Below are 16,963 nucleotides of genomic sequence, written 5' to 3' on the forward strand. Positions count from 1 at the left end.
CTCTTACTAAAAGAGTTTCAAAAATACTAGAAAAAATAGATTATAACTATTTAACTAATCCTTGCGAATATCTCGAAAGTCATAACCGAAAACAAGAAAATATTGCGAAGAGCACGATTTAAGTCTTTCTAGCGTATATTCTACTATGACTGACATCGGGAATGTATGAGTTCACATAGGGACGTGTATATTCCTATGTGTTTTATTACTAGCCCAACAGGGACCTTCCCGAATCCCACCACTTAACACCTCTATGATTTGCTCCGAGGTGTTTCGCGACCCTCAACAACTTCCACCATCAAAGCGACCCATGTTAATATAAATTTCAAAACATGTAAAAAATTTCAAGGTAAATTTCGACATCCACTACTTGTTTTGGAGCACAATATTAGATCCTTGGTATTGAATAATAATTGTGTTGACAATACATTTTTTATCATAGTAAAAGTCAATCGCTAAAAATGAAGCATAATTTTTGTGTCTTGTGATCTCATGGGAAAGAAAGTAATGGGGTAGATGAAACCTCATAAAAGAATGCAAACACACCGAATACGCAATATAGCTATCTACTAGTAGGGAGCAATGCGATGACAACACAACCAACTTTCGAAACTATGTTGCAAGTTGGGCCAATCAAAGGGGGATCTAGTATAGAGTTGGAGCCAACATGAAAGCACAATCTCTTGTTCATGGAAAGGGAGTGAGGCTATTGTGTGCTCAAGCACCAATAAAATCTCGGATTTCTCATTTACACTAAAACTTGGGATGTCATGTGCGCTCCTTGCATTGCAAAATAAAGGAAGCCACATCAGTAGCAACTTGGCCTTCAAGCTCATTGTGTTGTTCTCATCAATAACAACTGACCTCGCATGATCCTCCATAGTCCCATGGTTTAGCTCCTTGAATAATAGACCTACAAAATCATGTTTTTATGGACTACATAAGAAAAAGTGTTGAAACATGGTATAATGTTCGATAGTATGGTACCTATTGTCGATTTTTGTTGAGATAAAAAGATAAAAATCCTAAGCAATATATGATCATACATCCTAGTAACAATATCATTCTCTTGTGTTGATGTTATACACCATTTGCCGTGTTGAATAAGACGACAAGCTTACACAACATTTCCTTCATTGTGCTAACTCTAGCCACGAATTATGTGTTATGCTAATCTAAGGAAGGCTACAACGATGTTGTCTCCTGTTTGAACAGTTTATTTAGTACCAAATAAATGTCAATTAAAAAACCATCACGACACTAATAGCGTTGATTCTACTACTAGTGTGGCACAATGACAACATTTCTCAAATATATACATACACTAATCTTAATCAATGATGCCTTAATATAATTTCCTTGGTTGTATTAGAAGCTATCTTTACATGTGTGTCATAGTAACAACATTTCTCAACTATATGCGTATACACTAATTTTACTCTAAGGTGTCTTAATATAATTCTTGATCGAATTAGAAGGTCCTATCACAAAACATATTCGGGAATCGGTACATAGAATGGAACCATGCAACATTTACGCTCCGATAAATCTAGCTACAAAGCAAAGACATGATCGATAGGTCCTCATGAGGAATGCATATGTAGAAGATCATTAACGGAAAATAGTATTATTAGGATTGAAAACCTTAAAAAAAGGGAAAGTGTGTGAATCATCATATCTTACCACAAACACGGATCAACGAGGCTTGGACACGTGGCAAAGGAGCACGAAGACACATGGACGGCAATCGACGGCCCACGAGGCTCCACGTCACCAGGGCTTCGTGCATCATCACGGTTCGGGCGCTCCCCGAGGCAGCGCAATCCCGGAGCATCTGAGCCAGCCACAGCACCTCATGGGCAGCCTTCTCCGTCATCATCTCCGCCACCTCGACCGCCTGGCGCCGGCGCTCTCTCCGATAGCTCGTCTCGTACTCTTCCTTGAATTGTTTGCTTTGCCCATGCCCATGCCCATGCCCATGCCCATGCCCATGTGATGGGTCCAGCTTGGCCGGAACCACCTCTACACCGGCCACCTCCTTTAGGCATTGCAACACGACCAAGTTGGCTTCTTCGAGGACCCGGCGGAGCAACACCGCGGCCGACACCATTCCACCCTGCATCTCATGGTCTAGCTCTCCATCACCACCGCCACTCATCGACAAAAGCTTCGTGGCCTTTCTCGTCACGAGCTTCCATGGCCGCCTTATGATCCTCTCGATGGCCGCCCAAACCGGAGGAGGTGAGATTGTCCATAACCACCACAAAACCAAACCCAAACCAGTGCCACCATCCACACCTGTTCCGGCCACACTCAAATCCAGCTCTTCCTCCACCCTCTCCATCCTCTCCATCAACAACCGGCAGCTCCGCTCGAATGCGGCCAACAAGGCCATCTCCACATAGCCCCGCGAGCGCGCCCAAGAATTCGGGCCCGGGCCAACGTTGGTGTTGGTGTTGGTGTTGAGCTCCGCACTCTCCCCGGCACAAGCACTACAAGCAGCCAAGGCACAAGAAGCCGAAGAAGCCGAACCGGATAAGGCCCCGTGGATGATCGAATCGGCAAGCTTCCGCGCGAATTCATACTTGGGTGAAGCGACCGCCATCTCGCTCATGAGGCGGAGGATCTCAAAGAGCGCGCGGCCGGGGGCCGCTTCCGTGGACCGGAGATTGGCCGCTCCGAGATGCTCTAGAAACCTAGCCTTCACCTGGAGACCACCACCACAAGAAGGATCATTATTGTTGCCGGCACCGGAGATCCACCAATGGTGAGACGTGGGGGCATGAGGGGTGTTGCTGCTCCGGCGCTTGCTACCATTATTAGCATGGTGGAGGTGGAAGTGGCCATAATGGTTCTTATAAGCTGGTGGGGTGAAGAGGTGGAGGAAGAGGGAGGGTACCGTCCATAGCCAGAGGTATAGGGCAAGCATGAGGAGGTATTGGAAGAGATCTGCCAATCTCCTCCATCTCTCCCAAGTGCTGGCCGCCGGAGACATCACCACATTCATCACCATCGACGGCAACACCGAGAGTCGGCGAGCAATCGTGTTTGCTGATCCGGCACCGACATGGCCATGGCCATGGCCTGCATCATCTGTGTAGTAATTAGGGTTATGGCAAGGACTTGTGGATGGCTTGGTGCTGCTGGTGCCCATCACCATAGCATTAGAAGCCATGGTGATGGTGCTACAAGAGGACCCCCTTCCTTCATATCATCATGTCTAATATAGTATATATGTATATGTATTGGGCCCTATAGGAGCCCATGATTATGGCCTCTATTAGTGCAATTATGTACAAACTACACCTTTTACCAAACCTTACTCACTCATACAAACATGTCACACCATACCATATGTTCAAAACAGAAAATAAAACACACACACTCACTCACAGTCATATATGCATGTGGCACAACATGATACATATAAGGTTTTGGGTTCACACTTTGACATCCTCATAATGTTGTGATATGTCCACTTCACATTTTCACAGTGGTTGTCAGGATAACATGATTTGTATTGCCTCCCCAAGGTATGGAATTGCTTTTGCATTGGCCAATGGTTTGTTTGTTTGTTTTAATCACAAGAAGGTGGAGTTGTAGCATTTTTTAGTAGCATGTGGGTCGAAAAAATGTTGATTTGTTCTTTGAGAAATGTAGGATTCATAATGCATTCGTGGACACAAAGGAGATTACTACTATATCTTGAGAGTCTCAACTACACTTGAATGATTAAGTAGTAGATTATTGGCATTGTTGCATAAACAAGGAGTCCATGGTGATGGGACACTTCTTTGATTTATCATTTTCAACACCTAGGTCAGATATGGGGGTATGGCAATTGGAATGACAAACAATTATAGATGTACTTATGATAGCCATCATCTTTATCTCTGGGAAAACCCTAGATGCAAACCAACAAAAACGTGACCAATCTCCTTGAGAGGGCATGTGTGCATTATCTTGAGCTAAATGATGAACATAACATCAAAGCCCATTGTTCGATACCGAAACAAATAACATAGGTACATCGTCATGTTTGTGTGATTGAGAACTTTCTATTGTTTCAATAAATCAATGTCAAAAATCTATACCCAATCATTTGTGGGATGCATCATAAAATCTTATTTTATGTAATAACATAATGTGTCAACCCATAATGTCGTCTTGAAGCTATAGCAAACTAGAATGCACTTTGCTCAATTCAATCCTCGTCCACAAGGATAATCTATTCCTAGAAACCAAAACATATTCCCTCCTTGCTAACGCCATTTTGAGTGTTTGAATCCAACATAACCAGTAAGTTCTTGCTAATGAAATTGTATATGATTTATATTTGAAAAGTTCCAAAAAGTTTGGGGGGGAGGAACTCTAACTTTTTGGTTGTTTACATAGAAAGGCTATTTGAGTATAAAAAGGTTAGGACAAGTGAAACAAGACATGTCACTTCTTATGGGCATGTGTGAAATGCTATCATATAGAAACATAACCTTTCACATAGAAAAAGGTAAGAGTCATAGTTTATGTCCTTTCATGACATGAAAATAGCTTGAGTCTAATCAAATCAGCATTACACATTTAGAAGAAATGCTTGAAATAACTTACAAACTTGTGTGTCATAGAAATATACACAAGTTGTCCTACATCAAGGTTCATATATGGAGGAATGCTTATGCGTAAATGTTCCAACACTCATGGGAAATATAGCAATTTAAAATAAACAAATTAGATGTGCATCAATATACTATTTAAGGACTTTATAATGTGAACGTTTCCCGGATTGAAACAAGTAAACAATGCTCGTTAAATAGTCATGGAATGACAATGAAAATGTCAATAGGTTCATAGGGATGATTGTTAAAGATGTCATCAAGAAACTAGCAAAACATTACTTGCTAAAACACAATGCGAACGAACTCACAAGACTTTAGACAACCCTATAGATTATTGCTCATAGACTCATCAAATGACATTATTGAAATCCAAATACTCAGATTAATATATCAAATAGTTGTGTGTTCAACTTGGGCTCACAAAATAGAGATTGTGTGTTGTCTCCTTTGAAAACTGCAAGTTAAAGATTCAATACATACTCATAAAATAGAGATTATTTGTTGTCTCTTCAAATTCAAGATTCAATACATACTCATTAAAGCAAAAAAGAGAATGGACTCCACACTATTACTGTTGTAAAAGCCCCATAATAATTGCAAGGTATTAGAAAAACCTACTTCATGAAATGATGGAATCATGTTGGTTTGAATTTACAACAATACTAACAGAGGTAAAACCGCTTCCTGCTATTCCAATCAAATAAATCCAACTTGACCCATATATAGGTGTGACCAACTATATTAGAAAAAGTCACTGTTGATTACCAAAAAATTCTACCTCGTAAGTGCTTTTGTTTTCAAATTGTGATCACCACCATTGATCCTCTTCTATTACTTGTTGCAAGTTAGATTCATGTTTGTATGCAACTTCTGGTGATCAACTTTCGATATTGGTACAAGAAATTTCTTTACCTTAAATAATTAATTACTTCTTGCATTAAATACAAGAAGAGACCACGTTAATCTTCGCAATGAGATATATATATATATATATATATAAGGCATAAAACCATATGCGATACATCTTGCCACAATCTGTGTGGAAAAAAAAAATTGTTCCAGAATTGCATGAGGTTCAATCAAATGCAGTAAGATAAACAAATTTCTAACATTTTCAAATTCCATCGTGATATCTCAAATACCAAGATCTATGTGCATCCAATTAATTCCAAGGCTTTAGGATTCCTTTCCATCTATGACTTATCTCATGTTCTGCTTTAGTTGCACGTATTGGTTGGGTGTCACAATACGCATCAAAACATATATGCATCTACATCTGACCCCCCTATTGAATAAATCATCACAAGTAATTTATGCAATATCGAATTTCCAGGATCCAATGCAAGAATATGCTCCACAACACGAATAGCACGTGGTAAATCCAAATTCACTTTACAAGCACCAAACAAGGTTATCCAAGACATCAATGATGGCTCAAAACTCCTCAACAATCTTTCACTCTCGTTTAATCGTCCAGCACGTCCAAGCAAATCAATCATACAATTATAATGCTCCTCACTTGGGTTAATCCCATGATGCCTTGACATGAACATGGAAGAGAAAAAATAACACCCTTCATCAATAAGGCCAGTTCGGCTACACGCCGACAAAATGGCGATAAATGCGATTTCACACGGTATTATACCTTCTTGTTGCATATGTCGAAAAAGCCGTACAGCCTCGTGGCCTTCTCCATGTTGACCACACGTGGAGATCATGGCACTCCAAGCAACGATATTTCTCTTCGGTAACCTCTCGAACACTTCTCGGGCTTGATTCAAAGTTCCACATCTCCCATACATGTGAAGTAAAGCAGTTCCTATGGTTATATCCAATTCAATTCCATCTTCAACAATAACATTATGCACATATTTCCCAACACGAAGAGTCGCCTGGTTTGCACAAATCGAAAGAATACCAAGAAAAGTAACCTTATCTGGCTTCATCCCATGGAGAGACATGTGTGAAAAGACTTTAATAGCCTCATGGTTGGCATTGTTCTGTATACATGCACTCATCATGATGTTCCAAGAGAAGGCATTTCGAGTTGGCATGTGAGCAAATATGGCCTGTGCATCAGGAAGGTTACCACATTTACCATACATAAGCATAAGCAAATTGTTCAAATAGATTTGGTGATCATGGCCATGGTGGACAATATGAGCATGAACGCGCTTACCTTTGGACAACGATCGGCCTTGTGTATGGAGATTAAGCAAAGATGCATAAGTTCCTAGGTCCACATCTAGGCCTAATTTGTCCATCCATGCAAGTGTGTCTTTGTATATGATACAAGGAACTTGTGGTTGAATCTGCATACATTCTGCCTGCCATCGACGATACCCTGCCATACATTCTTCCCTGTTAGGATTGTGGAACTCTTTTCAACATTACCCACATACCTCAATACATTCCTTTCTTCTAGGGTTATGAAACTAGTTTCATCATAGCCCAGTCAATATGCTCTTTTTGTTTATGGCTATGAAACTAGCTTCATACTAGCCCACATTGCTCAACAGTATATTCTTTCATCCAAATAGGTGAATGATATATTCTTTTTGTTTAGAATTATAAAACTAGTTTCACCATCACCTGCATAGACTATTATTGCATTCTTCCTATTTATGTTTATGAAGCTCGTTTCATTACTGCCTGTGAAGACTGGTATATTCTTCCCAGTGAGGCTTGAAACTAGTTTCACCATCAAACATATAGCCCGATATGATCTTCATGTAGTTTCACAATAGCCCAAATACATTCTTCTCCGTAGTTTCACTATAGTTTGATACATTCTTTTTGTTACAACAAAGCTTCTGGAACTAGTTTCACCATCAACCACAGCCCAATATGTTCTTCATGTAGTTTCACAATAGCCCAAATACATTTTTCCTGTTGTAGTTTTACTAAAACAAAGCTGCATTTGTCCTTCTTAGGGTTATGAGAGCACTTGGCTTGTGTCTGTCACCCACATATTCTGATAGATTCTTTGTGTGGTAACTTCATGTTAGCCCAACCTGTTTAGCATTACCATATCATCTGTACCATAGACCATAAGATTTCACTCTAGCTAAATATATTCTTTCTGTTGCACTTTTACTAAACCCGAGCTGCGTTTGTCATTTTTTGGGTTATCTGAGCACTTGCCTTGTTCTGTTGCCCACATATCCTGATACATTCTTTGTGTGGTAACTTTAACACAGCCCAACATGTTTAGCATTACCATACTATTTGTACCATAGCTGATGTATTTCAATGCATTTTTCTAGTAGTTTCAGCATAGCTCAATGAATTCTTCTCGTACTTCTGCCATAGCCTACGTAACTTGATGCATTTTACTTTTAAATTCACCGCAGCCCACATATCTTAATGCATTTTTCGTTAATATTCACCACAAACCGACATATCCCAATGCATTTTCCTTAAGTTTTAATATACTCACACGGCTCAATGAGTTTCTCTAGTAGTTTTCACCATAGCCTACATACCTCAAACTATTTCTCCTTTAGTTTCGGGATAGCCCAGTACGGTGTTAGTGTAGTTGTTTCATGATCGCCCACACAAACCCAATGCCTTACCAGAACTAGGGTTTATCACCTGAGGCCTGAGTCATTCTCTCTTCTCGAAAAATCAAATGATGATTATTCTTCTCTGCTGTTACGATTCGATGCAGACCTCCTCCCCCGTCGCAGTTAGGGTTTACTGATCAGAAACAGAGAAACTGGGTGAGATTAAGCGTTGTTGGTATTGAACAGAAAACTCCTAATTGTTGGGAAATTACAGGAATGCCCTCATACATTTGTACATTTACAGGAATGCCCTTGCTTCCTTCATAGAAGAAACCCTTTAAGGTATGGTATGTATGCCATGTGATGACTCAAATTCGGCAAGACAATGAATAAGAAGTGTTTGTGTTCCTAATGCAAAAAAATACTCATGATCTTGGTTGTTCTCGTGACTTAACTTAAACGGGTAGTTCGTACTAAATGCCCAAAAAACGGCATGGGGGAGGGTCCTTGAAGGAATTTTGGAAACATGGGGGTACTTCTGTCGATACTAAATGGTTAAACAAAACTGCATGGGGGGAGGGTCCTCGAAAGAATTTTGGAAACACAAGGGTACTTCTGTCGATACTGAATGGCTAAACAAAACTGCATGAGGGGAGGGTCCTCGAAGGAATTTTGGAAACACAAGGGTACTTCTGTCGATACTGAATGGCTAAACAAAACTGCATGGGGGGAGGGTCCTCGAAGGAATTTTGGAAACACAAGGGTATTTCTGTAAATACTAAATGGCTAAACAAAACTGCATGGGGGAGGGTCCTTGAAGGAATTTTGGAAACACAAGGGTATTTCTGTAAATACGAAATGCCCAAAAAACCACATGGGGGCGAGAGTTTCCTTGAAGGAATTTTGGAAACACAAGGGTATTTCTGTAAATACGAAATGCCCAAAAAAACACATGGGGGCGAGAGTTTCCTTGAAGGAATTTTGGAAACACAAGGGTAATTCTGTAAATACGAAATGCCCAAAAAACCACATGGGGGCGAGAGGCCTTGAAGGAATTCTGAAAAACACAAGGGTATTTTGGTAAATACAAAAACCCCCCAAAAGAGGAGCAGAGGTTTTGGCGCCATTTTTGAGAGAACAGAGGAAAACACAGAGAGAGAGAGAGAGAGAGAGAGAGAGAGAGAGAGAGAGAGAGAGAGAACAGATTTTTGGCTATGGAGATAGAAGGATTAGACATAGATAGAGAGGGCGAGCGAGATAGATAGATTGTGAGAGAGAACAGATATTTGGCTATGGAGATAGAAGGATTAGACACCGTGTGTGCTGGATTAGGTTGCCCATCTCAAGAACTAAATGCCCAGTACATCAAAGGAGACTATTGCCTCGGTATAAGTTTCTCAGATCCATCTGTTTATAACTACATATTAACAAAGTTGTAAATTATGGAATATTCTTCTTCTCACATGTATCTATGTATGTGCTCTTTTTCTGTAAAAAATAATAATTGCAGACAATTTGAAGCATTTGCAAAGGTTTCTGAGAAGAGATCACCCGAGTAGTAGACCTGTGTTCAGACAGTTAGGAAAATGGAATACTGTTGGAAGAGATCTCGTCCCAATCATCTCCCAATATCGGGATGACCTCGATCTTGTCATTAATGCTGGTTCGTTTTTCTCATAAATCAATCCTATTCATAATCTCGTTAATATTCCTTGGTAATGCATCGATCTTGTTAATCTCTCACTACTCTTGTTATTCGACCTATTACTATTACTTCTAAGCTTATCAAGCTTTGTAGCGAAAAATAAATGCAATTTTTAATGAATAAATCAGAGTATGATCTCACAAATTGCTTTTACAACCATCAAGCTGAGTTACAATGAAATTACACATCGTGCTTTCAATCATCAAATTAGTTGATGAAGAATTGAGAGTGCGCCTTTACAATTGTGAATCTAATTAATGTAGAATTTGACCATTGTCAAGATAGTTTATGAAGATTTGGAACTATTCGTTTACAATAATCAACCTAGTTTATGAAGAACTTATGAAATGGTTTTACAATCACAAAGCTAGTTGATGAAGAAATAGCAATGTGATTCTGCAATTGCCGAGTTAATTGATGAAGAATTGGCACTTTTCTGTTATGATCATCATGCTATATGACAATATGGTAAATTATGAAGAAATGGTGATATGAAATGTGATGCTTAGGACATGCTTGTCTGCATTGACACTTCCACTAAAACTTAATTTCTGAAGATGAAAATAATTTGTCTCACTTTCTTTTTATGAATAGTTAAAGTGATCGTATTCTTGACAATGCCTGTGGACCCATTGTCTGAGAATGTATCTCAACAAGTGGATTATATGCTAGATTTCAAAGTTTCATTTTTGCATAACGATGCAATAGCTGTTATCATGACACTACTTGAAACGCCACTCGAACATCTGGAAAGGTAATTACTCAATGATACATGTAGATACCTCTGATATTTTTTCAAATTTTTTGTTTTGTCATCACATGACTTTTTGTCAATTGTGCAAATACAGTGCATGGTTTCAACTACTTACTAAGATATGTTCTTTTTTAATGTGATATTACAGTCATACTTTTTCAGAGGATGATTGGAAAGTAGTTCAGCTTGTGCTTACTTTGATGCGCAACCTTTTGGACATACAGGATGTGTCAGTCCAAAAGATTGTTGCATCTGACAATATTAGAGTGTTATCCATAAGAGATAAACTACTTGAACATTTATTCGAGGAGAATGTTATGGATCTTCTGTTAGCACTAGCGTATTATTTATCTGGACCTGTTGCACTTCTCAAACAAGACAGCTTATTGTTTCTCGAGATTTTCCATCATATATTCTGGGGTCAGAGCCCAGAAAAGATTGCTAGAGTAAATGATTCGAATCCGAGGGTAAGCTATTCTTTTGTCAAATTTGATTCTATAGATTCATCATACTTTTTTCGGTCTTATTACAGTTTCAAATGTCATGGCAGGATAAAAGATCTAAAGAAGCTAGTGGTTTATTAAGAGAAATGGCAGAAGAGGAGCAACAACAACTCAGGGAGATCCGGCTTAGAGAGCTTTCTCGTCATTCCCGATTTAGTGGATCATTTGTGCGAGTGGCAGAAGTATGTGAAAAAATGTTTTATTACATTTTTCTCTTTTCTTTCCTTTTTAAGTATAAATACATTACATGTGTTTCATTTTCAAGTTTCAAGATTCTTTTTTCATCCACTTGGTTTAGGATGGTTCGAAGCAGATGTTAAAGAGGAACCCTTTTCAGTCATCGATTGAGACTGTGCTAAAAGGACCAAGGTTCAAACATGGGCCAGTAAAACGTGTAGCATGTGATAGGATTGCTTCAACAACTTCAGAAAGAAAAGTTTTAGAACTTCTCAACACACTGGCAGATCAAATCTTATCAGGATCATACAATGGTAAGTATTTTGGTAGACTTTGCCCCATGGGTTTGTTTTTTAGCATCATCTTTTAATAACCATTCATTCTTTGTGTCGTGGAAGAATTTATCAATGTTAATGGTGTGAAGCCATTTTTCAATGTCATACTACTAGTGTGCAATGTCAATGTTATAAAGCCATCGTTTACAATAGATTACTAGTATGCAGTGACAATGTCAATGTTGTAAATCCATTTTTTAGGAACAAATTTCTAGTCTGCACAATCTTAAACTACAAATCCTCAAGCTTTTTTATATCAAGTGTAACAGGAAATCGTCTCTTGAGACTTGAACCCACAATTTGCAAAGCATGAGTGTTACCAATGCCACATCATGCTGCTATATATATATATATATTGATATTTTAGAATCAATATTTTGTTTAGCAATTCATTGTTCTCTAGCAACCAATATTTTGTTTCTAAGCCTAATACTATTTGCCACTTCACTTTTTTAAACAGTAGTAATGCAATCTGTCAAAAACGATATTTCCAGAGAGAGAAATGGTATTCAGTCTTCAGATGTGGCATTATTTTTTGAGGTCGCCAAGTTTTTCACAGCTTATCAGCGACACAAGTTCTCGATTTTGAAGGTATTATTCAACACAGAAATTAAAAACTTCTCAAACACGTATTATAGAAACAATGATTTTTTTGTGTGTTTGGTCTCAGATAATTCATTTTTCTTAGTATTATACAGGCTGACTGTAAAAATAGAGATATTTCGGATACTTTGGACTCCAATACGAGTTGCCTATTTCAAGGGAAACTATGTGGTCCTGTAGCATCAACAATGGATGAAGACATGTTTGCAATGGTTGTATCCCGATGGCATACATATGCAGAAGGAGCAAAAGAAACTAATGATTGGAAATCTCTTACCATAACGGGCTCATTGTTCAAAGAGATGGTATTGATGTTCATAGATTAATAAAAAGTATCACAGTTTTACACATGTTATCTGATCTATCTTTCTCAAACAAAAACTTAAAGCTTAGCTTGTATCATTGATATGACATGCACAGATTCGACTGCTCGATGTTGTTCTCAAAGATGCCAAAGATCAAATTCAGTCTGAACAACAAGAAGTACAAGTTGCACGCATCCTTCTATATAAAGTTTTCTATGATCAGACAGAGAATGGGACTTTGAGTTTTCTCCTGCACCTATTGAAGTCATTTGATATACACAAGCAACCACGCAGGTGATGCTTCTTCTTAGAGGATTAGTCAAACGTGTGCATTTTTGCAAAATGGTATCTATGTTCTCCATAAATAAAGCAACATTTCTTTTTACTCCTATGAAAAGGAAGTTGTTATTTGACAACCCTTTTTTTACTTCTGAAGATCCAGTATTTTTTAGTCGCAGGTGATGCTTCTTCTTAGAGCATTAGTCAAACATGTGCATTTTAGCAAAATGTTATCCATGTTCCCCATAATTAAAACAAATGTCATTTTTTCTTCTATGAAAAGGAAGTTGTTGCATAACCACCTTCTTTACTTCCAATTATCAAACATTTTGTAGTTGTAGGATTTTAAACATGTCAATCTTATGCTATTTCACCTTCCATGGAGTTCCATAAAGTTCTACAAATCTTGAGTATTTGTACAAGTGTTAACATCAAATTATTCATTTTAAATGCCAAATAAAATATTGTCCTAATAAGCATGTAATTGTTGCAGTCATTTGGTTGATCTTGTTGAAACTGTACATGTAGTACTCCGTATTATAGAGTTCTTGACAAAGGAGGATGGTGCTTTGAGGGTATGTTAGCTAAACAAAATACTCCAGACTTTGTAAATTTGCACAGTAGCATATTCTTGACATAACATTATTGGGTGTGTGTGAACTTTGTAGGTTTTAAAGAAAAGTAGAAAGTCAGCTAAGAAGAAAAGAAAAGCAAAAGATACAGGGAAAGATCAAGATCAATCGGATACCACTCGCCCAGAGAATATTTTAGAAAGGAATGTTGATCCGGATCTTAATTTCATCGATGGTGGTCAGTCTAAATCACTTGTTCATTTGGATGGAAGTGCCGTTGATCCAACTGCAATGGAGCATGAAATTGATAACAACACTACTACTACACCCACTTCCTTGAAACAAGTCTTTTCAGAAGGTTTCGTTGAGAATCAAGATTCTGCCATCCCTACAGAAGGCATGGCTGTTCACATTAATGAATCAATCACGCATGTTCCAACTCCTCCAAGTAAAAAAAATGAAGAATGCATTCTGACTCCTCTAAGCAAACAAAATGGAGAAGATATAGAAAATGATAGTGATGAGGAAGTGGAATACAAGATTGAAAGACAGAATCAAGAAGTTTCGCTTGATGTTAGGAAATGTGCTGCTAAGTTTGCAGATAACACTGTGATTAGGAACTATTGCTGGCTGTTGAAATCTTTTATGAGTAATACAGTGGCTACAAACCACTACATCCTCTGTATGCTGCAGAGGATTTGTAAGGATTATGAGCTTGAACCCATGCTATTCCAGGTATTGTATTTGGTTTTAATTATATGAGAGATGGTAAATATGGTTCTCTGAGATCCATGCATTGTATCGTTTCTTCCTGTGTGCAGCTATCATTGTTTCAGACGTTTTATGAAATTCTTTCGAATAAAAAGGCTTCAAAAGTAGAGGAACATCAAAGGCTTTTTGCATTTTTGACAAAGCTAGTGAGAAATTTCTTTAAGAAATTGAAAACTCAGCCTCTATTGTTTCTTGATGTGCTCTTTTGGAAGAATCGGAATGATTGCCATCTCATCACAGTGGAATATAAGACCCATTCTTTGAAGAGGATGACTGGCAAAAATGGGAACAGAACTAAAACGTCCATATCTGATGCGCTTGGCGATGATGAGGCTGAGGCTCCAACACAGTCTTTGGCTGATGCACTTGGAGATGATGAGGCTGATGACGAACCTTGGGGTTCAATAGAGAAAATGACAGATCGTGGGTGAGATTTATCACTTGTATTTGAAATTCTTTTTAATGGATTGCACACAAGATTAATCCATCTTCATTGTCTCTACTTTTTTGTAATGTAGGATTAATGGCATGTCTCAATCAATGACTGAAAAGCCGAAAAGACTAACTAAGCAAGGCAAGAGAAAGAAAGGTGGATTATTCAGCGATGAACAGGAAGCACAACTAAAAGAATTGTTCGAACAGTAAGTTCTAACAACTGGGACGCTTATTCATCTAGTTAAAAAACTCTTATAAATTATTGGTTGTTTGAACTATGAATTTCACTGTAGCTTCTTCTTCTCCTTGTTCTTGTTTTGTCTCAAGGTACAAGGAGAATACCAGATGCTGTAATATTCTGGCAGAAGCAATCGATGCGGAAGGGAAAATCACAGCTGCACATGTCCGGCGCAAACTAAAATCCATGGACCTAAATCCTCCAACTAGAAGAAAGTTAAACAAGAAACAAACATCAGGAAATGATCTAAATGATGATATTGTACCAAAGAGGAAGCTGATAAAGAGAAGCAAAAAGGAAGATAAGATATGTCATTCCGAGGAGGATTCAGATGAAGAGTCAGGCACCAATGAGGGCTCATCATCTGATGATGAAACACTTACTCAAATAATGGAGTATGTTTTCAAGTCTTTAAGCTCTGCTTACAGTCATAGCATTAGTGCATTAAGTCTTCAACCTCTTCTTAACGTCATAAAATGAAGTGCAAAAAGTCCTTAAGCTCTATGTAGGACCATATCATCAATGCTACTTGAAATATAGGGACTTTGTAATGGCGAATGCATAGCTATAAAATTTGAACTTTGTTTATTACTGCAGGAAAATGCGTGCACATCAACGTGTAGAGAGGGATTTTGTAGAAGAGAGTTCTGGAAAAGAAGCTAATGAACATGGTGAAGAAGAAGAAGATGATAAACCTATTCAAACTCTTGTTGCTAAAAGGTACCACTTAATGCCCATATACATCAAATGTGTCTACAATGTTGTGTTGAAGAAGTGGAAGACTTACTATTCTCTTTATGATGAAAAAAAGGAAGCGGTCACGCTTGGCAAAAGTGTCCAGTAAATCAAATGATCAATCCGAAGGAAGAGATAAGAGCAAAAAACATTTATCTCCTTCCAGCAGCATGGACCACATCAATGGAGATTCTCGCAACACTTTGTATGGCCTCATGTTTTCTATCTTGTTTGATTGATTTGTTTTTAAAACTGTTGTTTGTTGTTTGTCGTAGAAGAGAAGCAACCGGTGATGCGACAATGAAGATGGAGGTAGATGGAGCCTTTGTGGAGGATAAACGTGTTGATGAACATGCAACTACAGCCCATTTCGAGGATAATCTCTCTGATCGAGATACATCCATAGCTCCATTTGAAGGATCTTTGGAAGATGATCAGGAGGAAGAAAATGCACAAGAAACTTCTAGCAATATCAACAAGAGGCATAGGACCTTATTTGTGCTTGATGATGAAGAAGAAATATGAACCCCCAAAAGTCTTCTCGTATTAGTTTATATCGAGGGTTGAAGTTCCTTAAACCTTGTTTCGAACTCTTCTTCGGAAGCTCGATATGTTACTTCATTTGTCACCTCAACCTTCAAATTTTGCATCTGTATATGAATAAAATTGAAGATTGTTTTTCATGGGGCTACCATGTCATGCTTTACTTCTAGTTGACATATAGCATGACTGTAGAGATCAAGATGGGTGCGTACCATATTGTTTGGCCTAATGTGAAAGATATAGAATTAAATAAAACATTTATCTAAGCTATGGAGGTCTTGCTAGAAAGATCTAAGGCATCTCCCACCTAATTTGATCTTAACAAATTATGCCTTGTATATTCTATAGTTTGCTTTAGCGTAGCCCTTAGATTAAAAACATCAACATATGTAATAGCATAGTCATGTTCTCCGCAAAATATGTAAGGTTTTCGATTCAAAATCTCAAGCATTATGTGTGGTGATGTTGGTCTCCTTATGATAATGCAAGTGTGTGTCTAGACTCTAGAGGTATGGTTTGACAAATTGTACTTGGCATCTCAACTTTGAAAATAACACTAATTTTGTAAGGTAGTACATACTAATAAAGTGGAAGTTTGAGTTGAACATGGGACGGCAGGTAATAGAACCCTCCATGCACAATCATATTACAATGGCAGCAACTTCTTTAATTGATCTCATATTCTCATGTATCTTTCTCATTCTTCTTCAAGCAAGCTCAAGTGAATGAGGTCTCTAAATGTCGTAATACCTTCAAATTTTCTTGATACTTTTCTTGAGATGTGAATAAGTTTTCTTTTTACCAAAATGCCAAAGAGTCATTTATAATTATTACATATTGTTAACTTGACCATATCTACTAGAACATTCCTATCTAAAATCATGTGTTG

General features: G+C 38.1%; 3 protein-coding genes across 3 annotated transcripts; 1 reads left to right on the top strand and 2 right to left on the bottom strand.

Annotated features, from left to right (window-relative positions):
• Nucleotides 1-402: 402 nt before the first annotated feature.
• On the bottom strand, nucleotides 403-3,360 carry LOC147866977 (uncharacterized). Its single transcript, XM_087339772.1, has 2 exons — nucleotides 1,684-3,360; nucleotides 403-913 (listed from the first exon to the last, which is right to left on the bottom strand). The coding sequence occupies exons 1-2, from the start codon at nucleotides 3,173-3,175 to the stop codon at nucleotides 570-572; spliced, it is 1,836 nt and encodes a 611-aa protein (XP_087195898.1). The 5' UTR covers nucleotides 3,176-3,360; the 3' UTR covers nucleotides 403-569.
• A 1,954-nt stretch (nucleotides 3,361-5,314) lies between these two features.
• LOC147866978 (pentatricopeptide repeat-containing protein At2g33760-like) lies at nucleotides 5,315-8,262 on the bottom strand. The gene has a single exon (XM_087339773.1). It carries the CDS (start codon nucleotides 6,962-6,964, stop codon nucleotides 5,867-5,869), a length of 1,098 nt encoding a protein of 365 aa, XP_087195899.1. The 5' UTR covers nucleotides 6,965-8,262; the 3' UTR covers nucleotides 5,315-5,866.
• Nucleotides 8,263-9,331: 1,069 nt separating this feature from the next.
• On the top strand, nucleotides 9,332-16,214 carry ATIM (timeless family protein). The gene is made up of 17 exons (XM_087339774.1): nucleotides 9,332-9,505; nucleotides 9,630-9,782; nucleotides 10,419-10,578; nucleotides 10,727-11,045; nucleotides 11,129-11,263; nucleotides 11,380-11,572; nucleotides 12,054-12,184; nucleotides 12,292-12,501; nucleotides 12,617-12,795; nucleotides 13,274-13,355; nucleotides 13,449-14,087; nucleotides 14,174-14,550; nucleotides 14,642-14,764; nucleotides 14,886-15,191; nucleotides 15,394-15,516; nucleotides 15,608-15,736; nucleotides 15,807-16,214. Exons 1-17 carry the CDS (start codon nucleotides 9,412-9,414, stop codon nucleotides 16,054-16,056), a joined length of 3,603 nt encoding a protein of 1,200 aa, XP_087195900.1. The 5' UTR covers nucleotides 9,332-9,411; the 3' UTR covers nucleotides 16,057-16,214.
• Nucleotides 16,215-16,963: the final 749 nt, after the last annotated feature.

Source organism: Azolla caroliniana, unplaced genomic scaffold (genome assembly GCF_043228905.1).
Source record: "Azolla caroliniana isolate FFs.n. ecotype wild unplaced genomic scaffold, voAzoCaro1.0.p SCAF_2, whole genome shotgun sequence".
Lineage (NCBI taxonomy): Eukaryota > Viridiplantae > Streptophyta > Polypodiopsida > Salviniales > Salviniaceae > Azolla > Azolla caroliniana.

Excerpts from the sequence above, each read along its gene's own strand:
- LOC147866977 (XM_087339772.1), bottom strand. The coding sequence starts at position 3,175 with ATGGCTTCTAATGCTATGGTGATGGGCACCAGCAGCACCAAGCCATCC. Across the intron at positions 914-1,683 it reads CTCGTTGATCCGTGTTTGTG|GTCTATTATTCAAGGAGCTA; the intron begins GTAAGATATGAT and ends ATGATTTTGTAG.
- LOC147866978 (XM_087339773.1), bottom strand. The coding sequence starts at position 6,964 with ATGGCAGGGTATCGTCGATGGCAGGCAGAATGTATGCAGATTCAACCA.
- ATIM (XM_087339774.1), top strand. The coding sequence starts at position 9,412 with ATGGAGATAGAAGGATTAGACACCGTGTGTGCTGGATTAGGTTGCCCA. Across the intron at positions 11,264-11,379 it reads CATTTGTGCGAGTGGCAGAA|GATGGTTCGAAGCAGATGTT; the intron begins GTATGTGAAAAA and ends CACTTGGTTTAG. Across the intron at positions 14,551-14,641 it reads GAGAAAATGACAGATCGTGG|GATTAATGGCATGTCTCAAT; the intron begins GTGAGATTTATC and ends TTTGTAATGTAG.